This window comes from Vombatus ursinus, unplaced genomic scaffold, assembly GCF_900497805.2.
Source record: "Vombatus ursinus unplaced genomic scaffold, bare-nosed wombat genome assembly UNPS02014809.1, whole genome shotgun sequence".
Taxonomy (NCBI): domain Eukaryota; kingdom Metazoa; phylum Chordata; class Mammalia; order Diprotodontia; family Vombatidae; genus Vombatus; species Vombatus ursinus.
In genome coordinates this window covers 7,604,670-7,632,656 of record NW_020954587.1, presented here as the reverse complement: position 1 = coordinate 7,632,656, position 27,987 = coordinate 7,604,670, and the positions used below count along the sequence as shown (strand labels likewise).

At 35.8% G+C, this 27,987-nt stretch overlaps 1 protein-coding gene across 11 annotated transcripts in view; it reads left to right on the top strand.

Annotated features, from left to right (window-relative positions):
* Positions 1-27,987, top strand: part of CASK (calcium/calmodulin dependent serine protein kinase) — a 395,225-nt gene that overhangs the window by 260,420 nt on the left and 106,818 nt on the right. For all 11 annotated transcript variants that reach the window (XM_027875619.1, XM_027875618.1, XM_027875615.1 and 8 more), the window contains 2 exons: positions 6,761-6,860; positions 26,228-26,349. In XM_027875619.1, coding sequence (XP_027731420.1) covers positions 6,761-6,860; positions 26,228-26,349 — 222 coding nt within the window. The remainder of the gene's footprint in view (positions 1-6,760; positions 6,861-26,227; positions 26,350-27,987) is intronic.

Here is a 27,987-nt window from a genome sequence, read left to right as displayed (position 1 = left end):
CAGAGATACATACTTTTTCAACCAGCGCTAATGTCATCCTGCCATCATTTAGATAGAGGAAATACCTGTTCAATCAGATCAGCCTCCCATCATACCAGACCACTGAAGAATCTAACTCCACCCAAGCCTGAACAGATTAAATAAATTGAATTAAAGCCTGGGCTGGAGTTTGACCAGGGTAAGACTCAGTGTAATCTTATCGTCAGTAATGTCCTTGTGAAGAACTTTAGAGGAGAAGGTTGGGGGGGTGGGGTGCTGGGAGCTCTGAGTCTCCAAGACACCAATTACCAAGAGAAATTATTTTTCACATCACCAAAGTGATATGGGCAGCCAGATCTACCATGTAGTCAGGGGCCTGAAGAAATCCACACCTATGACCTGGGCAGGCAGGAATCTGGGATCTCGGCAGGCAGGGTAGGGTGGAGTATTGAGAGAGAGCTCTCTGCTCTGCCCTCTGGTACGCTGTGAGATCTTGGAGGGAAGAGGGTATGCTGGAATTGGGGATGGGGAGGATGGGGTGCTACTTCCATGTAAAGAGGAAATACTTCGCATGAAATAAGAAGGAAATCTTCATCTTCCAACATTATTGTACATTGCTTCCCAAATTACATCTGCTTCTGGTTGTTACTGAAAAATGTGCAACTTCATTTAGTAAATATAATATAGCTATTCTGCATATTTAATTGCTTTGGGAAATAGCGATATAATTTTTTTAAAACTAGATGATTCAGTTAAAAGGAGGAAAACAATGTAGAATGTATCCCTAGAGAATGAAGATCTCTAATAACTTCTTACAGTTACCTTTCTTCAGGTTTTCAAATTAAAAACCACAACCTAAAACTGTAACTTCTTGATTAGTACAACTTTGAGCTTTGCAGACCTTTGTGATTGTAAGGATGATAAGTGTCCTCAGCAAAATAAGGAAGCTTACAGGATGAGTGAGTTTAGGGAGTAAGATAATAAGCTGTTGTTTGGACGTGTTGATTCTGATATGTAAAGAATCCAACATCCAATCATATGGAGATGTCCAGCAGTGAATGAATGACCTGTGACTGCAGTTCAGGAAAGATATTAAGACTGGATATAATATATTTGAAAGTCATCTGCATAGAGATGATATTTGAACCGATATGAGAACTGGTAAGATTACAAGAGAAAAGGTACAGAAAATAGAATATCCAGGAAAGAACTTTGGAGGATTTTCAGCTTGATAGGCAGTTGAAGTTCCATGAAGGAGATTAGAGTATTTGGTAATACAGAATGAAACCCAAGGAAAAACAGTGTCCTGAAAACCAAAAGTAAAGTATGCCAGGGGAGAGTATGATATACCATCTAAAAAGCTGCAAAGGGTAGCAGAATGAGGACTGAGAAAAGGCCATGGGATTTAGCAGCTATGAGATCATTGGTAATATTTGAAAGAGATATTTCAGTAGAATAATAGGATTGAAAACCAGAATTGAAGGAATTAAGTAAGAAGTGAATGAGAGATGAGGAAATGAAAGTAATGAATAAACAGCTATAGAAATTGGCTACAAAAGAGAGAAAAGATAAAAAAAATCATTAGCTTTAGGAAGTGGCAATGTCCAGCCATCTCCTCCAGGGTCTTTGCAAAATGGGGAAAGCTGGGCATATTTGTAAACACTAGGGAAGAAACCAAGTCAATAAGGAGAGGTCAGAGATCAGTAATCAGTCACCAAGCATTTATTAGCCGTCTACTAACTACTCGGCACCAGGGATAGAAATAGAAAAGTGGGATCATCCCTGCCTCCAAAAGCTTATGTTCTCATATGGAGAATGTACCACATGTTGGGGAATGTAGCCAGGGAAAGAAGTTTGGATGCAGGCAGTCACTGGGATTGTAAGTGGAGCCATAAAACATTTGATTTTCATGACTTTTCTAGTAGAGAGGCAAATAAAAATAACCTTAAGCCTTTACCTCATACCCAACAAATTTGAAAGGATGACTAAAAAAGAAAATGTCAGTTTGTGAAGGGGTTGTGGGAGGACAGGAACACTAATGCAATATTTGTGGAATTGTGATTTGATCCAAACATTCTGAGAAGCAATGTGGAATTATGCTGAAAAGATAACAAAAATATCCATATTCTTTGACCCAGAATTACCACTACTAAGCATATACTCCAGAGAGATCAAAGACAGAAAGAATGGTCCCATGTACACACCAGTACAGTAATATCACTTACTGTGATAGCAAAGAACTTTTTTTTGAATGTAATATGAATGTAATAAAGTACATAAAGTGTGGTAAGAAATAATGAATTTGACTAATCAGAGGAGCATGGGAACATTGACGTAGATTGATGCAGAGTGAAGTAAGCTGAACAAAGACAAGAGAAAAAACAGCAACAAAGCACCAAATCCTCTGTAATTGTATTACATATATATATGTGTGTGTATATATATATATATATGTATATGTATATGTATATGTATAAAATGACTGAGCTAGACTCTAAAAGAGAGCTGAGAAAATAGCCCTTCCTCCATTCAAGTTGTATGTACTGATGGACCAGTTCAGTGGGATTTTCATCCAGTTGCAAAACATGATTTGGATGATAGCTATTCTTTGTCCACTTGGTTTTTCTGGTATGGATAGTTAAGCCAATTTTTTTTTTTTTAATGTTTGTGAATTTTATTTGAGAGGTTTTTTTTTGTTTTGTTTTATTTTTATACATTGCTATAGGGAACAGTTCTCACAGTAAGGAAATTCTAGAAGTCTTTGCTCTTTCCTTCCAGTGGAATTTAAGTTCCTTGACAACAAGGTCTGCTTCAATTTTTGTATTCCCAGGGCCTAGACAGTGCTTTGTGCATCTTATGGGGAAAAGGAAGTATGCAGGCCTATGATTTCAATGGTGTAGGGAATTTCTGATGTGGAGACACACTCCAGCAATGTCTCAGAAACTTATCTGCAGTTTAGAGTTCTAGAGAGTTATCTAGCACATTGAGAGGCTAAGTGATTTACTCTTGTTATCTCTACCAATATATTTCAAAAACAGCACTGGAATCCATGTCTTTTTTTTTAATGTTTTATTGATTTTTTTTTTTTTAGCCATGCTAACATTTCCCACTGATTTCTCCATATCTCCACCTCTACCCACAATGGACTCATCTCTTGTTACAAGGAAGTTTTAATAAACGAAGCAAACAAGCACTTTGGCCATTGTCATCTTATGCCTCAGTCTAGTCTACACCTACACAAATTCTTTGGGCAACCTCAGTTAAGATTACTTAGAAATTGGTGATATTCTTGGATCCACAGCTACATAATGTCACCAGAAGAATATTGTTGTTAAAAAGATGGGTTCAGAAGTGCTGATGTTTTAAAAATAAATAAATAATTTATTTTAGGGGCAGGTAAGTGGTGCAGTGGATAGAGCACCAGCCCTGTAGTTCAAATCCATCCTCAGATACTTACTAGCTGTATGACCCTGGGCAAGTCACTTAGCCCTATTTACCTTCCTCCTCTTCCTCCTCCTCCTCCTCCTCCTTCTCCCCCCAAATCAGTTTTAAAAAGAGGTACAATCCATCACCTCTCCGACAATAGAGTTCTCTGAAAACAAGACTGGTTATTGCATTGGCCAGAATGTCTTTTACTGCCCTGTTTTTTGTGTTGAAACACATGATTTGATAGAATTATAATTTTTGTTTGCAATTGCATGAATTAACCAACCAAAAGATTTGATTTAGGTGGTCATTTCATGTAATTATAATTTGACTGACATCCTGGAATATTTCCGTCCTTTAGGCTTAATTAATCTCTCCATATTTCTTCTTCACTGGGACATTTTCCCAATGTGTTAGTCATTTTTGTGTTTCTCTTCCCCCTTCCCAAATTCCCCACATCCCTTAAGCTTTGAAGTGTTCACTTTCAAAGTGTTTGAAGTCTTGCTGGAATGGTCACTTCCCAGTTTCCTATTTTATACTCACCTTTATATACACTTATATGTGTGCTGTTTTTATGTATTTCACTATATATCTGAGCAGTTCCAGAGTTTGATTCACTACAACCACTGAATTATGTCTGTCAAACGTAAATATATCTTACATTTTCCTACTTTGTACTTAATGCCTTGTTCCTTACCAAAGTTAAGGAAAGGGGAAAAGGAAGTATTTCTTCAAGTCATCTTAATATCAGCAGAATTTCTTAATTCAAGTCTTGGTGGCTCTTTCATCAGTAACGCTTGATGTATTTATATGAACTCAGAGGTTCAATTTCACAGGATCCTGAAAGGCTTGTTTCCTGATTTCCAGATTCAACCCAAATACTACTAGATGGAAGTCTTTCTTCTTGAAAATTGACATTTTCTCCCTTCAAGTAAAAATATGTATTATTTTAATTGTACTTAAGAATTATTTATGATAATTTTTTTTCTTTTTAGAATTGGAATCTATCCTTTTTTTTTTCCAGCCAAGACAAGCTTTATAAAAGATCTGCCATATTGGTCAGATTCTTAAGGAATCTAAGCATTTGTGTCATTAATGCAAGTGGGCTAGATTTTAAGAATGTGAGTAGTGGCTAAATTATAAGAATATGAGCAGTGGCTATATTTTAAGAATATGAGCACCTTAATAGAGACAAGATGGACCTTATATTCAGAAAGACTGTGGAAGAGAGATCCAGGAGTAGCCAGGTAATTTGGGGTGACTGAAGGAGGGGCCTAACGAAGATCTGGATGGGAGTGGCCAGTAAGCTGGGGTGAACTGAAAGCCAGGGACCTTAGACCATGTGGCCAAGGGAGAGTGGAGTCTAGATAAGATTAAGGGTGGGAAGTGGCCAGGGGCAATTGGGAGGTAACAGAACAGAATTGAGAGGTTGGGCATAGCCACAATGAAAGGCCATTTGCTAGGATTATAGCCTCAGGTGAAAGCCAGAGATTTGGCCAGGCCAGAAAGTCACAGGTTTTTCCTTTTTTGGGGGTCCAGATCCCAAAGACATGGTCTTTTCCTTTTAGAGGTTCAGATCCCATCCCCATCATTCCCCCCTCAAGTAAATGGGACCCAAATTCTTTTGGGGTAAGGGATGAAGGTCTTGGCTTCCAAAACTGCTTCCTGCTGGCAAAGGGCGTAGAGCTATCTCTGCACCTCAAGGGGATCCCAGAGAGGTTGACTGGAACCAAGCACAGGCCACATCCAGAGGACGATGGGGGGACATTGGCTGGTACCCACTCTTTGCTACCAACTGTAGGAGAATGGCCTGTAGTCCAAGTTCAGAGGCTAGCTTCTTTATCTTGAGCAGGATGTGCTGAACCTGGGTGATGCTTCCAGGCAAAGGTTGCCCCAGGGCCCGAAGCCATTGACAGGGGGGCCCAACGCTGTAGCTGCTCCCCTTCCCCTTCATTTTGCCAGTTTGGGGGGGGGAGAGTGAAACTCTCTTCTCCCATGAGAGGGATTAACAGATACCCTCTTGACTCAAGGAAAGGGAATGACCAGGGGTGTAAGGAGGTGTTTCAAAATTCCTTAATGATTGGTCATAAAACCTCTAGAATCTGCTAAGATGTTTTTAGCTGTTTTAATTTTTCCCTGTAGCCTCCTTGAAGGAGGATTCAGGTGTGTAGAGGGAAGGGAGTAAGTGAGCCTCAGGGAACCAAAAAGCACCTGCAGTTTTCCCAATTCCCTAGCACTGAGAGAATTGACAGAATTGGGCATATACTTCTGCATATGGCATCCGTTCTTGTCCTCTATGCTGCAGAAGGTATAGCCAGGTCCGTGGCCTTGAACCAAACCAGTGGACTGAGAGCCTGAGAGTGTCAGGCCGAATGCAAGACAGCGTCATGACTGTCTGCCCGAAAAGCACCTCCAAGCCTTCCTAGGTGCGTGGAGAGAAACCCCAACTGCAGGCAAGAAAGAAGGGGGGAGACTTATATACCTTCCAGTCTTAGCTGAAGAAGAACTTGGGGTTAGGTAGTTTCCGCATGTGGCCCCCAAAATGTTGATGTTTAGATGTGTTGAGACCCCAAAATCATGCCGCATGGGTCCTGTCTGAATGAATTCGACGCAGTCCTTTCAGCCAAAGACAAGGTTTGTTAAAGATCCACCAAACTCTTAAGGAATCTAAGCATTTGTATCGCTAATGCAAACAGGCTAGATTTTAAGAATCTGAGCAGTGGCTAGATTATTATAAGAATCTGAACCATTGGCTAGAATTTAAGAATCTGAGCCGGAATCTATCCTTTTGCTGAATTAATTCACTTAATTTAAGTAACAGGAAAGAAAGAAAGAAAGAGGGTAGAAAGCAAGTTAGTTGGTCTTAAAGGGTTTAATAATATAAATGTTGGTCAAACATGTCCATAGTCCATACTAAATTGGTATGCTTCTTTATGAAGACAAATAAAAAATTGTCGTTAACAAGTCATATAAGACATTGCTAAAACATGTAAACCATATTCATTTTCCATACTGAAAATTCATTCAAAAAATTCAAAATAATTCAAAATAATATTGTTGAATATACTAAAACACATTTATACAAATATAAAAACACTCCCCAATTCAAAAAATTCAAAAAAAATTCAAGATGTTAGTATTATCAATAATTGTGTGACCTCTAACATTTTTGTACTGGTGTGCATATCTGTGCTATGTACAAAGTGGCCCTGAATTGCAAAATATTCCCCATTTTGCCCTTGAGATAACTGTTATTTCCTAATGTTTTCATAGCTTTGTTTGTTTTATTAACAGATTGTTGTTGTTGGTGCTGCTGTTTTTAAATTTATTGAATTTTGTGTGGGTTTTATTTTAGGGTGCAGTACTGGCAGCTGTATCAAGCCACAAATTCAACTCATTCTATGGGGATCCCCCTGAAGAGTTGCCAGATTTCTCTGAAGATCCTACCTCCTCAGGTAACTTCACTAAAGCATACTTCTTTATCTCATCACTTTTATTTCATTAAAATTAGACTTTAGAAAGCTCTTCTTTTTTTCCCTCACTTTACTGGTCCTCGATGGTATACTAGAACGCGTACTGGTTTTAGTGTGTCAGGGCCTGACGTGTGCATGCACACACATACGCACACACACACTTATATTCATATATGAAAACCCACAGGCATATATATAGACATAGATACACATGCTTATATTTGTGAATGTCCGTGTGTATGCATCTTAGCACAATAAAGTTATATCTATATGAATGTAGATCTGTGTGTATGTTGTCTGTGTGTTGTGTGAGTCTATGTTTGAGTCTGTAAATATGTATATAGATTAGACTGTGAGCTCCTTGAGAGCAGGGACTATTTGCCCTTTTTTAGATCCCCACTGCTTAGCATATCACAGGCATTTAATAAATGCTTTTTGACTATTGACTATGCGTGTGTGCCTTGTGTCTGTGTATATATGTCTATGCCTGTATATATTTGTCTTATTGCATTTATCTATACATATATCAGTGTATAATTACATGTGTATTTATATACTGTAAGATCATGTTAATGTTTATACGTGCTTTTTTCTGTGATGTGTGTGTGTATCTATATGTGTTGGTATATTCACACACGTGTTTATCTCTATATGCCTCTGACACATGAATATATATATATGGATATGTGTGCATATAAATGTGTTTATATAAGTGTGTGTGGCTGTGTATGTGTGTTATTATATTCTAAGTTGTACATATGTATGTCTATGACATACTGTATATGTAGCTGTATATGCAAATTGTGTTTTTGCATATATATGTGTGTATGTGTGTGTGTATATACACACACTCATACATACACACACACAGGGGGGTGTTTTTGTATTTGTAAATGTGATTTAGTATATTCAACAAATTGTTTTTACATATATGTACTTCTGTACTTATACAGGTGTTTTCTGTATACATATATATGAGTGCATTTGTATGAATATGTATGTATCTGAGCATATATCTATATGTATGTAGATAAGTGTATATGCATGCAAATAGAGGTATGCATGTGTGTATTTATAAGTGTGTAATAGTTAATTGTATGTATAAAAGTATGTTATACAAATAAATCTCTGTATTTATAAATAATGTATAGCTATGTGTAGTAGCTATCTTTGTACAAAGGTGCTTATATACATATATGTGTGTGTATGTGAGCATATATAGTTATGCGTCTCTAGGTATAGATATGTGTATATATGTACATATGTTCCTGCTTACATGTGTGTGTACATGTGTGTGTTTGTGTATATAGGTGTGTGTGTTCATCTGTGCACACATAGGTATAAGTATTTGTCTGTAAAGATGTATGTGTATTGTGATGTGTAAGTGTGTGTAGGTGTATAGAGTAGAATAGCAAATCAGTTAGGGACAAATATGATGTTTCCCTTACAGCAAATAAGAACTCAACTGAGATTAGATAACATTTGTGAGTTTCTACATACATATACATATATATATGTGTGCATGATATTAATGTGTAGGTATTAAAGCATGTATGTGTGTGTATATGAGTATTTTGATTGTATGCATGAGTATTTCTGTGTAGATATATGCTCTTGTGTTTATGTGCATGTTTATGTGTGGTTGTATGTGTTCATGTGTATGCACATGCTTTTCTTGAATGTGAATTTGTGAACATGCATATAAATATATATCAGAATTTCTATGTTTGTGGATGGGTGTGTGTATGAGGAGGGTATGGGTATCTGGGTCTGCTTCATGGCATATATAATAAGCCTTACATGTGTTGGAAGGGTCTTGGAGTATATATGTGTCTGGATCTTTGGGTATATATGTGCATGTCTGGGTCTGTGGGTATATGTTTGTCACTTTAGGCCTGTATGCATATGTATTTCTCTTTAGGTTATGTGGAGGCATGTGTATGTCTCAGAATCTGTGGCAATATAGGTGTATTATTTGTATGGGCATGTGCCTGGATCTGTGTAGCTATAAGTGCATGTGTGCATATATCGGTATAGACATCTGTATCTCTGTATGTGTGTGGGCATGTGCATCTGCATGCTTATGGGGGAGAAGGGCAAGGTTTCTAGACTCGTTTGTGCCCACATGTTTATGTGTCTGAGTGTAGTTGTGTGTTCATATCTATGTATCTCTGTCCATGTCTCTGTCTGCATTTTGTCTGTGCGTGCATGTTTCTGGAGTCGTGTTTGTGTCTCTCTGTTTATACACATCTGCCTTTGTGCCTCCCCCATTTGAATGTAAGGTCCTTTTGAGAAAAAGTTATTTCATTCTTTATACATATTCCTTAATACCTAGCATAGTGCATGGCACCTAGCTAACACTTAATAAATATCCTTGATTGATTTATGTGGGTACAATATGCCTGTGAATGAACATATCTATGTATATGCATATTTGTGCCTCTATTTAGATTGATTTGTGTAGCTATGTGTACATGTACACAGAGACACATAAAGATCTGTGTGTGCCTTATATGTGGGTGTAGCTTTGTGAGCATTTCTAGGTATATGTCTCTGAGCTATTTGTCTCTGTGTAAGGATGTATGTCTCTGGATATATATAGGTATGGAGGGGATCTTTGTGCATTTATATGTATAGGTATACACATGTATGTTTATATGCATGCATGCATTTTATACATAGGACTTGTGCATATATATTCATGTGTAGATAGACACGTACATTTGCATTTAATATATCTATGTTGAGCAATATATAGTTGTGTGGATCTATGTGTGTATGTAACTGTTATAATTGTATGTGTGTATACATATGTGTCTGTATATGCATATATGTGCATTGAGATTTCCATAGGTATGTATATGCAGATTTTCTATAGATGTGCCTGTGTATCTAGGTGTGTTCATGCATGTCTCTTCTGTGTATGTATTTATCTGTGTGTATAAATATATGAGTATAAGTAAATGGTTATAGATGTATGATTATGTTTAGAGGTATATGTATGCACATCTCTATAGGTACAGGCATGGTCTCTATAGAGATGTGTGTCTCTGCATGTATAGGTGTGTCTGGTTGTACAGATGTGTGTCTCTGCACGTATAGGCAAATCTCTCTGTCTCAGAGTGTATAAGTATGTGTCTGCATTATGTATATATGTAATTGTTGGTTAGTGTGTGTACATGTGTTCAGCTATGTGTTTTATGTGAATATACATATGCACACTTTGTGTCTTGGTGTGCATATTTGTAGCTATGTATGTATTTCTGTGGGTATGGGTGTCTACATGTTTTCTATTTCTATGGGCACATGTAAGTATAGATGTCTGTATGTGTTCTTCATGTGTATTGGTGTATATCTGTATATTTATGGTCCTGCTTACATGTGGGCCTGCTTGTGGGTGTGCATTTGTATTATGTATGTATATCTCCATTTCTGTATCTATGTATATGTATGTGCATCTATGCGTGTATGTCTGTGTGTGTGTGTAGGTGTATGGATGTCTGTGGATTTGTATATCTACCTGTGTGTGTGTATGTATGTATATTTGTGTGTGGCTTTCAGGGGCTTTGTGAATCTTTGTGTCTATGGATGTGTATGTGTGTCTGACTGCATATATACATATATGTGCATGTGTTTGTATATGATATTCATTTAACAAGTATTTATTGACAAATACTATATGCCAGACCCCCACAGAGGCCTACTCTGATATCTTACCCCAGTGTGGAAGTGACCCTGTGTTCTCTAAGGCTGTCCTAGCAGAGCATAAACTCTGGCAGATTCTGCCATGCTGGAAAGGCTTCCAGTACAGTTTGAACAATAAACCTTCTCTGCATTCTGAAGAAAATCCAGAGAAGTTCACAGAGGCTCATCACCAATAGGCTGGCCATTTGGTGATGAATTGTTGGCCAGGCAACCCATGAAACAACAATACGAGGGACCCTCAGTCCTGTGCAACCCTTTGCATTGTTTCTGCATTGATAGTACAGAATAGTTGAAAGGGGATCAGAGGGTATTGAGAATCACACTTTTTAGGACAACTCTAAATTTTAACTTGGGAGGTACTCTAAATGCCTGATCTTTATCCAATGACCAATGGATGTACCTGGTACTAGAGGAACTAAATCATATCTGTCATTACATTCTCACTCTAAATGAAATAAGAAGGAAATGACAGCTAACGGAAGGATGACTTGCCGGTTATCTTTAGAGAAGCAAACACAGCGTTCAGATGAGCTGGATTTATCAAAAGCTCAGAGGGAACAAGAAGCATCATTTTATAGGCTGTCTGCACATTTTGTATTGCAGTACTGAAAATAAGTATTTGCAAAATGACCAAAATTAAAATTTTTGGAGTTTATACACCAAAATCTATTACAGAAGATGAAGATATAAATAATTTCCATAGAGGGTTCATGTTCAATCAGCATATTAAATTAAAGTTTTCAGCAAAAAGGTAAAGATGCCCAAAAAATATATTGGAAAATTTAGGTCAGGAAAAAGCTGGACAAATATCCATAGACTTCACAGAAAGAAGCCTTACACATATTATTATGAATACTTTCTTTGACAAAAGAATTGGTAAGAACTGAACATGATGAGCACTGCATGAGATCACAATAAATGAAATTGATTGCATCCAATGTGGGAGTCAATCGTAAATCAGCTTTCTATGTATAGTCGTACTATTAACTTCCTGGAACAAAGATCAAAGTTAGTACAAAGCTAGAAAAAAAGAATACAAATGAGAAAATGATACACTATTCAGTTGAAACAACTCAATCTTGACATACTCAAACTAGTTATTAATTTTAGAAAAATTGATAATTAAGTCTAAGGACAGACACAGGCTGTGTAATTTCATATAGAAATTTAACCAATGTAAATCAATTGCCGTAACAAGAGGCATAAAGAACCTTTAAAAACAAAACAAAACTCAAAACACTTAACTTTTTTTTTTTGGAGGGAAATTGGTTTTATTTACAAGACTTAATCATGATTACTACAGGGATTGAGTTTTCGTATAAATCACACTAAATTTAAGCTTATCCAATAGTTTCATGAGTACTCATGAAGGTCTAGTTGGGAGGAAGATTGTGTTTTATAAAAGTTAGTGTCACAAACTTGTAACACTAGCTCAGAGGAGAAAAGGAAACCAAAAAACCCACAAAAAAAATTGCAGATGGTCTCCATCCTAGCTAGATTCACTGCCTATCATAACACTTAACTTTCCAAACAGAGAGATACGGCAGTCAGAGTGAACACTGGTTTAGTCATTCAGGCAAGAAGCATTTATTAAGCATTTACTGTGTGCCAGGCACTGTGCTAAGCACTGGGGACACAGAGAAAGTCAAAAATAATCTCTGACCTCAATGAGCCAGCAATATAATAGGGGATACAGCATGTATGTACAATACACACAACACAATATGCCATCATCATGATATGGAATTGACCCTGTATTTTCCAAACCCTTTTCCAAAGGGTTAGCAGATCATGAATTCTGACAATATGTATGTGTACACACAGATAGATGCGTGCATGCATGTATAGAGAGAGATGGTCATCTGAGAGGGGAAGCCATTCACAGCTGGAAGAGACCAAGAACAGTCTCTTGCAGAAAGTGAGATTTGAGCTGAGTCTGGACCAGGGAGATGACAAGCCAGAATTTAGGAGGGAGAGCATTCCAGACATGGAATGTGAAATGATGGAAAAATACAGAACAAACAGCTGGATTAGACTGAGTGTATGAAAAAGAGATCCATGCTAAGGCAACACAATTGTTAGAGCTTTAAGGGATTGATTTACAAGGTATCCGAAGTAGTAAAGGAAGATATGAAAGGTGTAGAAAAAAAAATTAGACTTTTGTAATACAGAAAAATGTTACCAGGATTACAAGATCCCACTTTACTTATTATTAGCTGATGATAGAAAAAAAAATCATTTTAATTGGTAGAACAAAATACCACCTTACAAGGCTTTGGTTTTTGTTTTTACAACAGAGTTTCCTGTTCACAATTAAATTTTTTCAAGATTCCTTGAAAAATATAGCAGCAGAGATAACCTTGTTTGATGACTCTCTCTCTTATTATGAATATCAAGGAGACATGTCTGGTATGCCAAAGGTATCCATAACTTTTATGGAACACAATCCAACATAATTGTCCACATTGACAAATAACCTGTAAGTGATGAGGTTCTCCAGATATTCCTGTTTGCAGATGACATCAAGCCCTGAAACACTACTGAGCTGCCTGGAAGAGGTCCATAACTATTCAAAAGAATTTAGCCTAACTATCTACAAAGAAAAAACCAAGTGGATAAAGATGATGACTTTAAGTTAGATGGATAACCTATAAAACTTATCTATCTGTACAGATATCTTAGGCATTGCAAATAGATAAGAAGTTGGACCCAAAATTAAACAGAAAGAGGAGATTGGGTTACATTGCTTCAGTGAGAGCTGTTACTATTCAGTAGATCACTCTAACAATGCCCATAAGAAAAACTAAACAGAAAAAAATGCTTATTGTCCTGATTACAGCATGCATTTGGATGATCAGTCCATTGAGTTACCCGTTGAATATGTATGTTTGAGATATACAGTGCAGATAAATGACAGGGTTGCTCCCAAAAACAAATAGTAGGCCTAGATTCAAATCTCTTTGTTGTTACTACCCGTATGATTTGGCCAAGTGATTTAGCTTCTGTGGTCTTCAGTTTCCACATGTGAGGAGGTGGGACTAGGTTTGATTTTAATCCAGATTTTGCCTTGCCACTTAATTACCTGTGTGACCTTTGGCAAGGCACTTTCCCCAACTAGACCTTAGTTTCTTCCTCTGTAAAATGAGGTAGTTGGATCAGCACTTCTTAAACTGTGGGTCACAACCCCATATGGGGTTACAAAAAGTCTGGCTACAGTAAAAGGTTTCTGCACACCCAACAAACAAAAATTAATTAAAAGTCAAATGTGTAATGGATTTGAGGTGTTTTCTGGCAGTGCTTGCCCGTGTTGCATTGGGCAACTTCACTGCTGTCTTGGTTCTGAACACAAACCATGCCTTCAGGCCAAGCAACGCCAACTACCTGCTGTGAAAAGGAGTTGAGAGTGGAAAAAGTTTAAGAAGCCCTGGATTAGAAGACCTTCCAGCTCTAAATCTATGGTCCTCTATATAATCAGAAAACTAGATGACTTTGAGCATGGGAAAAGAAACAGATGGACAATTCAGTACTTTATGGGAATCCCTGACACACAAAAACACCTAGAGAGGACCTTTAGTATATTGTGTGAATGCTCTCTGGAGGAACTTTAAAAGTTTAAAAGTAAAAAATATTGGCAGGAACTTTATAGATGGAAAAAGCATGAATGAGTTATATTTAGGACCAGTGGAGAAAATATACATACCATTGATAACATAGACTCAATGGAGCAACAAGATATCGTTTAAGAGAATAGAAAATACAGTGCTTTCATCTTGTATATTGAGTCTTATATTAATTTCTCTTCACTGATATATCGTATCTTTAGAATGCTTTGCAACAGAACTTTGAATTATTTCTGTTCTGTTTTGAACTCAGTGGAACCTTAATTCAGTTTTCTTATTTTGCAGATAAGGAAACTAAGGCCCACAACAAACTGACTTAAAACTACAGCCATATGACTAATTAGTGGTAGAGTCAGATTTAGAATCTAGTTTTCCTAACTCCTATTGTGGTGTTCCTTTAACTGAACTATGCTTCCTTTTGGAAACAAAAGATTTAACTCTCTTTCATAGACTTTGCTCCAAAACCTTTTCCCCTTTTTAGCAAATTTCCTTCTTCCATCCCACTTTTCATTGCCTTTCTTTTTCCTCAAGACTTTTCCTCCTCTTCTCTTCTCCCTTCTGCCTAACTCCCCTCTCAAGGGATAGTAATCCACATATTGAAGTCATGTGCGTATTGGTTAAATTTGTGCTTTTTACTCCATTAGAATTGGGTGGAACTCCTACCATCTATTCAAATCAATAACCCTTCTCTGAGTTAGTAGATGGTCTTAGAGAGATGCTGTGACTGAAAGTGGTGGTGACTCTTTCTGGCTTAACTAGGGTGATACTCAAGTGAAAGACATATAGTTTTTCACTAGGCCCATGTTTTAAAGCCTTTCCAACTTGTTCAGATTTTTCAGAATTTAAACTCTGCTAGACCAGAATCGCCTCCACACCTCAAGGGGACATCAGAGTAGGACTTTAGTGGAGAAATTATATTCAGCATAGTAGTAATAATACATTTTTATAGCATTTTACAGCTTACAAACCATATCCCTCACAACCAATCCTTCCAGGCAAATAGTTACTATCCCATTTTACATTACAAATGAGAATGTGCCCAAATGTATGCCCACACCCACAGATAGGAAGCAGTTAGACTTTGACATGAGTCCAAATCCAGTGCTTTTTTCCATGATGTTATACCATGTGTGTTTTAATATATTTAGAATACATGTATTTGAAGTTTTGGATTGATCTCTTAATGTTGTTTTCAGCTAAATAATTGGCATAGAATAAAATGGGGCATTAAAAAACAACATGTAGTTGTTAGTGTAAGGGGAATTGGATTAAGACTACAATAATTTTTTTTCTTAAGTACCTGTTCCAGGATACTGTTTAAAGTGACTCCGAACTGTACCTGAATGTTTTTTTTTAATTATTTCATTTCTGTAAGACTTTTCTCCTTTATTAAAAAAAAGTCTTTATTTCACTAGCTTAGTGTATTTTAATAGAAAAAAAAAACAAATCATGGAAAATCTCTAATTAGTTTCAAATAGTTCCTGATACCTAGAACTGTAACAAAGCATTTGTGGGATGTAGATTGGGTTTGAAAATTGTACTTCCTGTCTGGTGGTATCTACCAAAAGCTTTGAACATTAACTGGTAACACATGCACTTTGACTAATCACAAGATAAATATGGCCTATAGAGAGGGGAATTTTCCAACATTAATAGATACGTGAATTCATAAAAAATACCTCTTATTGCACCACACCCACATGTTGTACCTTGGATTGCTACTTAGCTTGACTATCCTTAAATCCCAGTGTCACAGTTCAGTTGATTAAATTTCATCTCTAAATGTAAGTAATTAGAGCAGTAACCTTGCCATCTGCACTGAAAAAGTATTTTTGTATATGACTTGCCACTTATGTATAGTTAGTAATTCCTGAATTCTTTAAATTTATCATCTTTGGTTTCTTTTTTTTTTATATTCTTTACTGGGCTTTAATGATCTTAGCAACCTAAAACTTTACCTTTAAATATTATTTAACAGATTTATAGCATTCAACTATTTTTACTTTTCATTTTGTTTTCTAACCAATGCAAGTGCATCAAATGTCCTTCCGTATGTAGTGGTAATTTTCTTACCCAAAATGAGTCGCATAACAGTTATTACTGTTTACATAAGGCAAACCAAAATAAATTATTCTTGCTGCAAATTTATTTTGTCTGAACTCATCTAATGTGAGTTTTAATTTTTCCTTTAAGTTGTCATCTGTTTATAACCATGTTTTCCCAGTTTCCTGTCTCGATTTTTCCTTTCTTGTAATTAACATTTTAGAATTGAAAAATATGTTATCTTACTTGATTTTACAAAGCAGTCATTTTACTGCATCTTTCCATTAAAGTTTATGCGATGAGTTTTAACCATACATTAATTGCAGATCATGTGTTATTTCCAGGGATAAACATTATCAACATAATTTAACTTATGCTGCAGAGACTAAGTTTCTTGCAATATTTCCTAAACGTCTTTTGAATTGTGTGGTGCAGTTACTTTAGCATATCATTAAATGCAACTGCACTAAATTTGTATTAACTATCAAGGTAAGGAATAATTACAGAGTCATTTGAAAAATTAGAATCTTTAACATCATTTAAAGAATTAATCAAATACATACTACATAACAAAAAGAAGTCTAGCTTAACATTTTTTGCAGTGGAACTTTATTTTCTGTAAATATTTTTTCCTCTTTATATGTATTTCTTTTTCATTGAAATTTTAAGATTTATCCTTGTTTTTTACATCAGAATCACTTTAAGTCTTTTGTGATACACAATGTAACATTAATTTTAGTCTGTTTAACAACTGTTCAAAACTATATTCTGTCCTCGTGTTCAAGCAGAAGCATTAAGAATCAGACCTTACTCGTTTTTGATGTTTAAAGTTCACAGATTTTTCTCTTAATCCCAGTAAATTTTTTCAGGTAACACAGGGGTCCCATCTTATTGGGAGATGTTGGATCCAACTTTTTGTGGCTTATCTAGTATGCCCAGCTCTGGCTTTATAACTTGCTTGATCTGAAATCAGACTTTTGTTGTTTGTCTGTACGCTGCCTTCCTACTAGGACTTCTAGCAGCAGAAAGTAGGTATCCCTTCATTTTCCTCTAAGGCTTATCTTTCTGCAAGTGTTTGGCTTTGCATGTTTAAAAATATGCAACTTGATTTCTCCTTGGCTGTTAGATGTTTGACTTAAATTTTAACACTGCCTACTAACCAAATAAAAAGTAATATATGTGTAATAAGTATACTATTTTTAAGACATTACGGAATGAATCAAAGTTAATAACCTCTTTGATAATACATTTTGTGGACAGAGGCAGTATTAAAATTTTAACTTCATTTAATATTACTCATCTAAATTTCAAGAAGATATGTAATAAATATTAAGGGAAAGATATGCTTGCTTTTCCTAGTTTGTTTTAAAGAAAACTTTTCAGAGTGAATGAATTTATGTATAAATGATCTATTCATGTTATTAGATACTTTTAAGATAACTTTTAAAATCCCTGCTTGACTTTTTGCCATTATTTTACAATGATTAATATGGATCTATTCGATGTATTTGTGATATCATGTCCATAAAGAATTTGAGCCATAAAGTGACTGGTTTTGTAAATAATAACATGAGAAACAGGACTTCATTACACAGTGACATGCTTTGAGTATGTCAAGAAATTAAGGTTAATTTACAACCCACAAAGAAAGTTTAGAAGGACTGAACTCATGGCTTCTTTAAACTTGATTTCATTAGTTAGGTTTGATTAAAAACCAGGACGTCATCAAACAAATACTATTGTTTTGACCACATTTCAGTATATGCTTGAATTTGGAACCTCTTCCAGTTGTACACTATGGTTTTATTAATTTATATTTGAACACATTTTATTTCTATTTAATCAGTAAACCCCGTCTTGTCATTTAAAGTTGGAAATAGGCAGATGGAATCTAGTATTGTCTCTCATTTCATAAGATCGTAGATCTAGAACTGCGAGGAACTATCTAGTCCAACCAGTTCATATTATGGGTGAGGAAATTGAGGCTGAGGGAGGTTAAATGACTTGCCTCATGTCACACAGGAAGAAAGAAGCATCACAGTTTGAGCCTGGATCCTGTGACTCCAGGGTCAGCTTACTTTTTCCTAGACTAACATAGGCTTTTATGTCATTTGGCATATTTGAGTTAGCAAAGCATTTAGTCTCCCTGACTTACTAACAGAGAAATCTTTAAGTTTCCATATTAAAAAGATAGGCTATTTTGGCAGGATGCTATGTAATAATAATATTGAATATTACAATTATAACCATGCCATATGAAATACTTAAAGAAGACTATAGCCTGTCAGTTACCAATATGATAACATGCTTTAATAGTTCATTCAGTATTGATCACTTTTGCAAAGTAATGTGGGAGATTAAAGTAGTTATCTTGATGACTGAAGCAAACTTTTTAAATTACCAAAATAATCTATTTGTTTTTATAACAATGATTTTTTTATACATCACTATGAGTTGTAGACATTGCTTTAATCAATTATCAAGCACAAATTGTATGCCTGTCACTGTGGAGAATATAAGAGAAATGCAGACATGGTCTGTCTCTGTTACTGTGCTCTCCAAATTTTTGTTTAAATATTTTGCCTTTATTCTTATGCCTTTGCTTACAGTTATTTTTAGTTGACCAGCGTTCTCTCTTCCCTTATTTGAATTTTTTCTCTTTTATAATTAAAATTTCCTAGACTGAAAGCTCCTTTTGACCTTAAACACCAGCAAAAGTACGAATACATACAATTATCATGCAAGGTAGAATAGGAAAGATGTAAGTAATTAATAGATATGTTTATACTTTCCAACTTTTTCCATAATGATAGCATAAGACTTTTGGAAGATGTTTGTATCAGTCAATATTTTTAGAGATAGTAAAGTAAATTCCTGGTCACAGATCTGATTTGCTTAATTATGCAAAATGAGAATGTTAATTATGCAAAAAATTGAGGAAATATGGAGGAAAATAAGGAAATGCCTAAAGGCAGTACATAATTGCTTTCTAAGTAAGTTTGTCCATGTACATAGTAAAGGCAAATTTGACTACTTTTAAAAAATAAACCACATATGATTAATAGATTTGAAGTTGGGAAGTAAATAGAAATTAGAAGCCGCTATATTCTTAAATATTAATTACCTAAAGGTAATTGCTTTGGAAAACATGATTTGGGGTGAAAATTTTTAACATTTACTAAAAGACTTATAAAATGGAATGAAAATTTTGGGACATGAGTCTAGGTAAAAATTTTTCCTTCTAATTTTTACTTCTGTATTTTATGATCATTCCCCACATAAATGTTCAGAACCTTTTGCTCTCCCAAATCCTCCATATTTATATCAGGTAATTTAGTCTCCACTAAAAATATTGAAGCAATTAGACAAGAATTTTCCCCAAACCTTACCCTCTTCCTGATTTCCTCATTAATGTTGAGGGTACAATCATCTTCTCAAATACCCAGGCTTGTGACCTAGGTGTCATCCTTAACCCCTCACAGAAATATCCGATCTGTTGCCGAGACCTGTCGATTTACCTTTGTAACATCTCTCATGTACACCCTCTTCCCTCTTCTGACTTTGTCACAACCCTTGTGCCTTATCACCTGGAGTATTAGCAATAGCCTTCTGGTTGTTCTGAACCATGTCACTCTGCTACTCCAGCTCCCTGTCACCTTGAAGATCAAATATAAAATCCTCTCGTTTGGAGTTCAAAGCCACTACATAACTTCATACACACATACACACAAACACACACACTCACCCCTTTCTAGTCTTCTTATACTTTACACTCTACTGCCACCAGGCCTCCACATATTCTCTGACTCAGTGATGTTGGCTTCTTTGTTCCTCACACAAGACACTCCATCTCCATACTCTTGGGCATTTTTACTGACTATCCCTCATGCCTAAAATGTTCTACTTCCTCTTCTCTGCCTCGTCGCTTCCCTGACTTTCTTCAAGTCTCAACTAAAATCCCATCTTCTACAGAAATCCTCTTAATTCTAGTGCCTTCCCTTGTTCATTATTTCCATTTTATCCTGTATATAGCTTGCTTGTGCATAGTTGCTTGCATGTCATCTCCTCCATTAAATTGTCAGTTCCTCAAGGGAAGGAATTGTCCTTTACCTTTCTTTGTATCACTGTTGTTTGTCAGGGTTCCTGGCACATAACCGAAGCTTAGTAAATGTTTATTGTCTGAATAACTGATTCATATCTTTTCAGCATCTTTCCTCTCTTTTTTCCTCCTGGTCACAGAAGAAGAACTATCCCTATTTCCATTAGTTAGGCTTGATTAAAAACCAGGACATCATCAAACTTTCATCAAACAAATACTGTTGTTTTGACCACATTTCAGTATATGCTTGAATTAGGAGCTTCTTCCAGTTGTACACTATGGTTTTATTAATTTGTGTTTGAATCACTGTACTTCTGCTCTTGGTTCCTACTCCCTCCTCCTGGAATTTGTCCAGGTCAAGCTCATGCGCATTCTCTCTCTCTCTCTCTCTCTCTCTCTCTGTTTCTCTGTTTCTCTCTCTTTCTGTCTCATTCTCTCTGTCTCTGTCTCTGTCTCTCTCTCACACACACACACACACACACACACACACACTCACACAACTTGACCAGGGCCACATAGCTAGTAAGTATGTGAGGCTAGCTTTGAACTCAGGTCTTCTCTACTCCAGGTCCAGCACTTAATCCATTACATCACCTAGATGCGTTCATCTAAGTCATTGATAAAATGATGAACACAATAATGTCAAGGACAGAAACCTCTAATCAAGATTATATCAATTCACTTCCACTCATTTAACCGGTCCCTGAATCTGACTATGCTGCCATCCTTACCATGTCTATCCATCTTGTCCATAAGAATATTGAAAAAAACTTTGTCAGAGCTTTTGCTGAAATCAAGATATACTTTGAGGCATTACTGATGTACGTAGCAAAAAGTAAATAAATAAAAGAAAACAAGTCTGGTATGACTTTTCAGTGAATTAGTTTAGTGATCATTACATCCTTTTCTAACTGCTCACAAACCATCCTTTTAAAAATGCGTTCTAGAATTTTACCCCTAATCAACATTAAACTCATTTGCCTTCATGGTATGACAAATCTATCTTCCCATCTTTGAAAGCAAAGCCATCTTTCTTTATGCTTTTTCACTGGTGATTTCATAGTAGTGATTCATAGTTTTCTTCATAGCAGTGATTCAACAAGCACATCTGCATGTTGTTACAGTATTCTGAAAACAGTTCGCCCAAATCTAGTGACTTGAACTCACTGAGGACAAATTTGTACTCCCTATTCACTTACCTTGATTTTCCATTCCCTGTTCATTATTTTTCCTGATTCTTCTTAATCTGAACATCATGGCTTGATGGAAAAACTGAAACAAGATGGGAGCTGTGCCCTTTCATTTTCTCTCAATCATCTGTCATCGCTGACCCATCCTGGACAAGCAGTAGTCTGCTTCTCCTGCCCCTACTGTTTACTTTTTTAAAGTCATCTTTGTTTTCTTTAGCATCTTTCATAAACCTTAGCTCACTCTAGACTTCAGATTTCCTGAATCTTTACCTGTAGGACTGAGCCACTTTTTTTTATTCTTGTCTTCAGTTATTTGTTTTTCCTTTCATCTTGCCTGTAGATATTTTTATAATGTCATTAATGAGCTTCCCTGTACGTCTGTATCTTTAGCTACCCTTTCCCCTTTTCTTCCTTGTTGAAATAATATTGGCTTGCTTTGTAACAATTTCATTATTGAGAATCTTCCATTCGTTTTGAGCTGACTTTCCTGTTAGAGTACCAGGGATTCACTTTTTGAAATATGCTGTCTTAAAGTTCAGATCATACCTGACATTCCCCTCTTTATCTATAATTAATTAACTCTGAGGGCATGGTTGCCTATTCCCAAGGTTTCTACTTCATTATTTAGTGTTTCTCTCACTGGTCAGAATCAGATCTGAAATAGACCTTCCCCTTATTGCTGCTTCTACCTTCCTAAAGTTGAAATTATCAGCAAGGCAAAAATTTCAAGATGAGAAAAATTCATTAGATATTTACTTAATCATATGCCCTACATTATTTCATGTAATCATTCTTTCATTTGCATATTTACTCATGGGTAGACTTTCTTTTTAAATTACTCTTCTAGCACTAATAAACCACATAAGTAATCTATCAGAGAAAATTATTGCTAGACATAGATATGATAGAAATAGTGGAAATTTTGTAACCAAATGATTCACAATTATATTGATTAAAATTCATTGAAATAGCAAAGTTAAAAATAAAATTGGTGATTTTTCTGTTGAGTCTGTAGTATTTTTGTATTTCTCAATCACTTGGGGTTTTTAAAAATAATTTTAATGATTTTTGATTTATCATACAATTTTATAAGTTAGAAAACACAGGATTACATTGAGAAATCTTATAACTTATGGGAATTGCATCATTGCCTATTGAGACTTGTTTTTACTCAGTCTGTCAGTAAACATTTATTAAGCTCTTACTCTGTGCCAGGAATTGTGCTAAGTGCTGTAAAAAAACAGTGAAAAGTGAAAGACAATCTCTGCTCACAAGGAGCTCATAATTTAATAAAGGAGACAACATGCAGATAACTATGTGCAGACAAGCTATATGCAGGAGAATTGGAAATAAACAATAGAGGAAGGCACTGGAATTAAGGGAGGTCTGGAGAAGCTTCCTGTAGAAAGTAAGATTTTAGTTGAGACTTGAAGGAAGTCAGGGAGGCAGAGGTGAAGAAGGGGGTACTCCAGGTATAAGCAACAGCCAGTGAAAATGCCCCTCTGCAGATGAGTGTCTTGTGCAAGGAGCAGCATGTAGGCCAATGTCACTGGATCAGAGTCAGATGGTGGGGAAGGCTGTGAGGTGGAAGAGAACAGGTTTAAGGACAGCCTGCATGTCAGTATTTTATATTTGATTCTGAAGGAGACAGGAAGTTACTGGAGTTTTTTTTGTAGCAGGGTGTCATGGTAGGACCTGTGATTTAGGAAGATCACTTTGACAGCTGAATGAGAATGAAAGTCATCTGTCAGTGTCATCTGTCTCCTTCCTGGGTATCATCTACTAAAAAGATGAAGGGAGAGGCCCGGCTAAAGTGATTTCCAGCTGTGCTTCCTCATCCATTCAGAAGAAAATAGAGGACCAAAAGAAGAACTATAGAAAGAACTGGGCAGGTCCATACCATTCTAGAAAGAGCAGCTGAACCAAGCACAGACTTGCCTTGAATGACTTTGTTTCCTATAGTGTGGTGGTGGTGGTGTTTTTTAAATCAGACTTGAATTTTAAAGGAGTCACAGTTCCTTTTATCACCCATTCTGCAGGTTTGATTCTCTTTTTTGAATTAAAATCAACTATATTAAATCCCTAATGTGGATAGCCAAGTCATTTTGCTTCAAGCCTCAAATCTCTAACTCAAATGGTTATACAAATACTACAAAGATCTAGATTTTTAATGATAGTAATTATGGTTGCAATTTTTTACCTTTAAATTTTAAGTCACTGCTCAGGAAACCTAAAATCATGTTCATTGACATAAGTAAAACAGTTAGAAAGGTGAACCTACAATAAAGTTTGTCTATCCCATAAAAAATAGTTATCTATAGGAGACAGTGTGATACAATGGATAGAGACCCCACTCCCTTGGAGTCATCTCAGTCAAAGTACAGTCTGACATATACTGACTGTGTGACACCAGACAAGTCACCTAACCTCTCAGTGCCCAAGTCAAACCTGTAAGAATATAAATTGAAAAATAGTTACTGTTCTTCCCTGGTGTAGGAAGTATTCTTCACTGGAATCAGTAAGTATTTATTAAGCACCTATTATGTCCCAGGCATTGTGCTGGCATTGGAGATTCAGATACAAACAAACAAGAAAAGCATTCTTACTCTCAAGAAATTTTAGATATCTGAAACTAAAATTAGGTATCAAAGTGCAGATTAATGTAAGTAGCTTAGTTAATGAGATTAGCTGATGGAAGTGGAAATTACATCAAGTAAGATATGCTCATGATTACTAGTACTTTAGAAGAAGTACATAGGTGGCACTATGTAAGGATAGTGCCTTGAAAAGATGTTAATACCCTCTAGATTATAGAACTTTTTTAAAAAAATAAAATATTTTATCCTATTAGATTATTTTCTTGATTTTTAGTAAGCAATACTTTTTCCCCCTTCCTTCGGTGAGATAACTCAGAAAAAAAAATAACAAAAAAAAAATAGAAAACTTTGTGTATTCTAGATATTTCAGTTTTAGGAAAAATCATTTTACAGTGGGAAGACTAGATATTAATCTGATCAAAAAGAGTTACTACTTTAGATTTTTAAAGGTTTTCTTTTTTGGTGAATGTTCACCCTTTAGTATTCTTGACATTTAGGCTGAAAGTAGAGATGCTACCTTTAGTATTTCTTGGTAGATCACAAGTTCTACCAAGGTAAGGAACTTCCTCTACCAATTAGTACTTTCTCTGCAATTTATAGTTTTAGAAAGTTGACTGGGGACCTGAAAAAGTAAAAAGTGGTCAATTATTTACCCAGGGTAAAAGAGCCAAAATGTGTCAAAGGCTGGCATGATTACTTGAATTCGTTGAACTTGTTGTTTTAACTCAACTCTTCCAGACTTTGTAACAGATCTTGTTAGTTTTCCCATTCACTCTAATTTGATGATATAACAACAGAGAAGGAAAAGGTAATCTCCCGTATTACATTGTAATCTAGAGATTAAGAATAACATTTGTGGTGCTGAAATTGTGCAGCCTCTACCAGAATTATTTGCTTGGCATTTGATTTTGTTTTTTTGATACTATTTCCCTTCTGTTAACATCCTTGGTTTGTAGCTGTGAAGTCTAATAAGAAAGCAAAAAGTGACAACTACTCTTGGCTTACAAAGACTACCTTATTTTGTTAATAAGGCCCCAAACTTATGTTCCCACTAATAGTATTAACCAGGGATTCCACAGTATCAGTAATGCTGTTCTTCTTGTCCTTCCCTAAATAGGCATAGATAGATAGAATGGAAATTATTTTTTCATGTCTTTGCATATTAATAGTAACAAAATAAAAATAAAGCAGCTATATTTTCCATTAAAGCTGGTGAATAAGAAACCTCAAGTTTGGTTAAAAGTGATAAAGTCTTGTGTGATGTGTGTATAGAAATACATAAGAATAAAGTCAATAGTAATAAATAATGACAAAAAAGTCAATCAAAAATAAAGTCACCTTTATTCTTGTTCACGAAGGCACTTATTGAGAGAGTCATTAACAGAAATATACAAAACTGAGTAGTTAACAATTGCCTATGGTTGGACTCGATGACCACTCCTTCCAGTCTTATTCAATGATTTTATTGTCTACATTGTGGACTATCTAATGGTGATTCTGGATACTTAGATAATTTTCATGAACAAAGATTAAACAGTTTCATCATACCTGAAGAAAATCGAATCATGAAATACTTTGTGAACACATCTAAAGTGGATTACAAAAGTGACATGGCAGAGCATGTAATAATTATACTTATTATTGTACTTAAGCCAGGTAGCAAAAGTATAAATTTGAAATAAAACAAAACAATTCTGTCATTTAGTGGTTCTGTTGTTTTTACTATCAAGTCAATAATTTAGGAGGTTATTAAACCTAGTTTACAGTATAATTTGATACACAAAGATCCTTTGTAAGTTGCCTTTAGTAGATGAGGTGAAATAAAGCAGCATTATTAGCATCCTGATAAGGCAAATCTGGATGTTTAGAAAAGTTATTGTAGAAAACCAAGACAACTATACCATTGTTAAAAAGGAATGGAATGACTATATCATTAAGTATTATAGAACTCAAGAAGTTTAGTCTTCAGTGAAGGTTCTAGCCTTTGCAGTTCTGATGGTAATTCATTGTACTGATGTGGAAGATTCTGTTCCAAATATTAGTTTACCAATGAATTTCTATTCTAGCAATTTATTTTCTGTTTGTTTACCTGTAGGAGCAGTCTCACAGGTGCTAGACAGCCTGGAGGAAATTCATGCACTTACAGACTGCAGTGAAAAGGACTTAGATTTTCTACACAGTGTTTTCCAGGATCAGCATCTCCACACACTGCTAGATGTAAGTCCCCTTCCATCCATAAATTGTATATTTAACATACCAATTTACTTTCAGTAAGCTTCTAGATCTTTTTTTATTTGCCCTAATTCTATAAGAAAGAATGTGGAAAGATCAATATAGATTGAATATTGAAACACAATTCATTATATGTATTGTATCTTGTGCACATAAAATGCACTAGTCAGTCACAATGAAACTTAAGAATTCTCATTACTTGCTAAGGTTTCTGAAAGTATTAAGATATTTTGATCATGTACACTTTAAATCCTATAGCTGAAAAGTGCTTAATGAAGTAAATACTTGCTTAGTTCTTTGGTCATTAATTCACTGATACTGTGTTAGTATTTTGAAATAGAAGCAGTCAAGGTTTTGTGTTTTTTTTTTTTTAATGTATATGTTTTTATAGTTCTTAACCATTTTGTTGATTTTCAAGATTTTCTTGAGTCAGCGAATAAAGCCTTATCCTACTCCATATTCTTTCAGCTTTCTTCCTACCTATTTTGAAGGGGTTTTTTTAGGTGGTTTGCCTGATTTTAGAATAGCTATGCCAGTAAGTATTTTTAACAAGAAAATATTTAATAAGCTTCAGTAGCAAAGAGCATAGGAATGTGAACTGCACTTAACGTTCAGCATTCATGTATGTAATCCACCATTAATTCATTAAATCAATATTTAATGTGTCTCCCTAAGTGTAAGGCATTGTGCCAAGTCCTGGAAATAACATAATAAAAATGAAGAAACAGTTGCTGTCCTCAACACACTTACTTTCTCCTGAGAGTACAGCATGTAAATAGATAGAAGGTGATTTGAGGAAGGAGAGAGCACTCAAGACTAGGGAGATCAGGAAAGAGTGACTCTCAGAAGTGAACTTATCCTTGAAGGAAGACAGAGACTAAAAGGTGAAGATGAGGAAGGGAGGCATTCCAGGTGTGGAGATGGACAACCTTTTTAAAAGCACAGAGTTGAGAGATGGAATGTTGAGTTTGGACAACACCAGCAGGTTAGCCTGGAACATGGACTGCTTGGAGGAGAGTTGTGAATAAACCTGGAAAGGTAGGCTCAGACCATATTGTGAAGGGCTGCAGATGCCACAGTGAGTTTATATTTTATCCTAGAGATGTTGAGGAGCCACTGCAGATTTCTGAGCAAGAGAGTAAATGCTCACCTCCATTCTTTAGAAAGATTATTTTGGCAGCTGAATAGAGGATGGATTAAAAGGAAGCATACTGGAAGCAGGGAGACCAATTAGGAAGATAATTGTAGTAACATGAAGCTGTGGAAAGCCAAGGGACCTAGGTTCGAATTAAATCTCTTCTACTTAACTAGTGACCTTGGGTGTGTTCTCTGGACCTCAGTTTCCTCAAGTGTAAAATGAGGGGTTTGGACTAAGTGACCTCTAAAGTCCCTTTGAGCCTATACCAATTTTATCTGCAGATACATGGTATGACATATCTGGAGAATCCAACCACGTATGGGCCCTGCCTTATCCAAATCTAGCCCTCTGTACACCAATTTCTTTCAGGTTCAGAATACATTCATTCTCCTTGGGAAGCTTATCCTTTAGGTGTGCCTCCCAGCTTGTCTAAATGAGTGAAAATGAGTCAGATACAATGAATCCGCTAGTTGATTTCCAGGAAC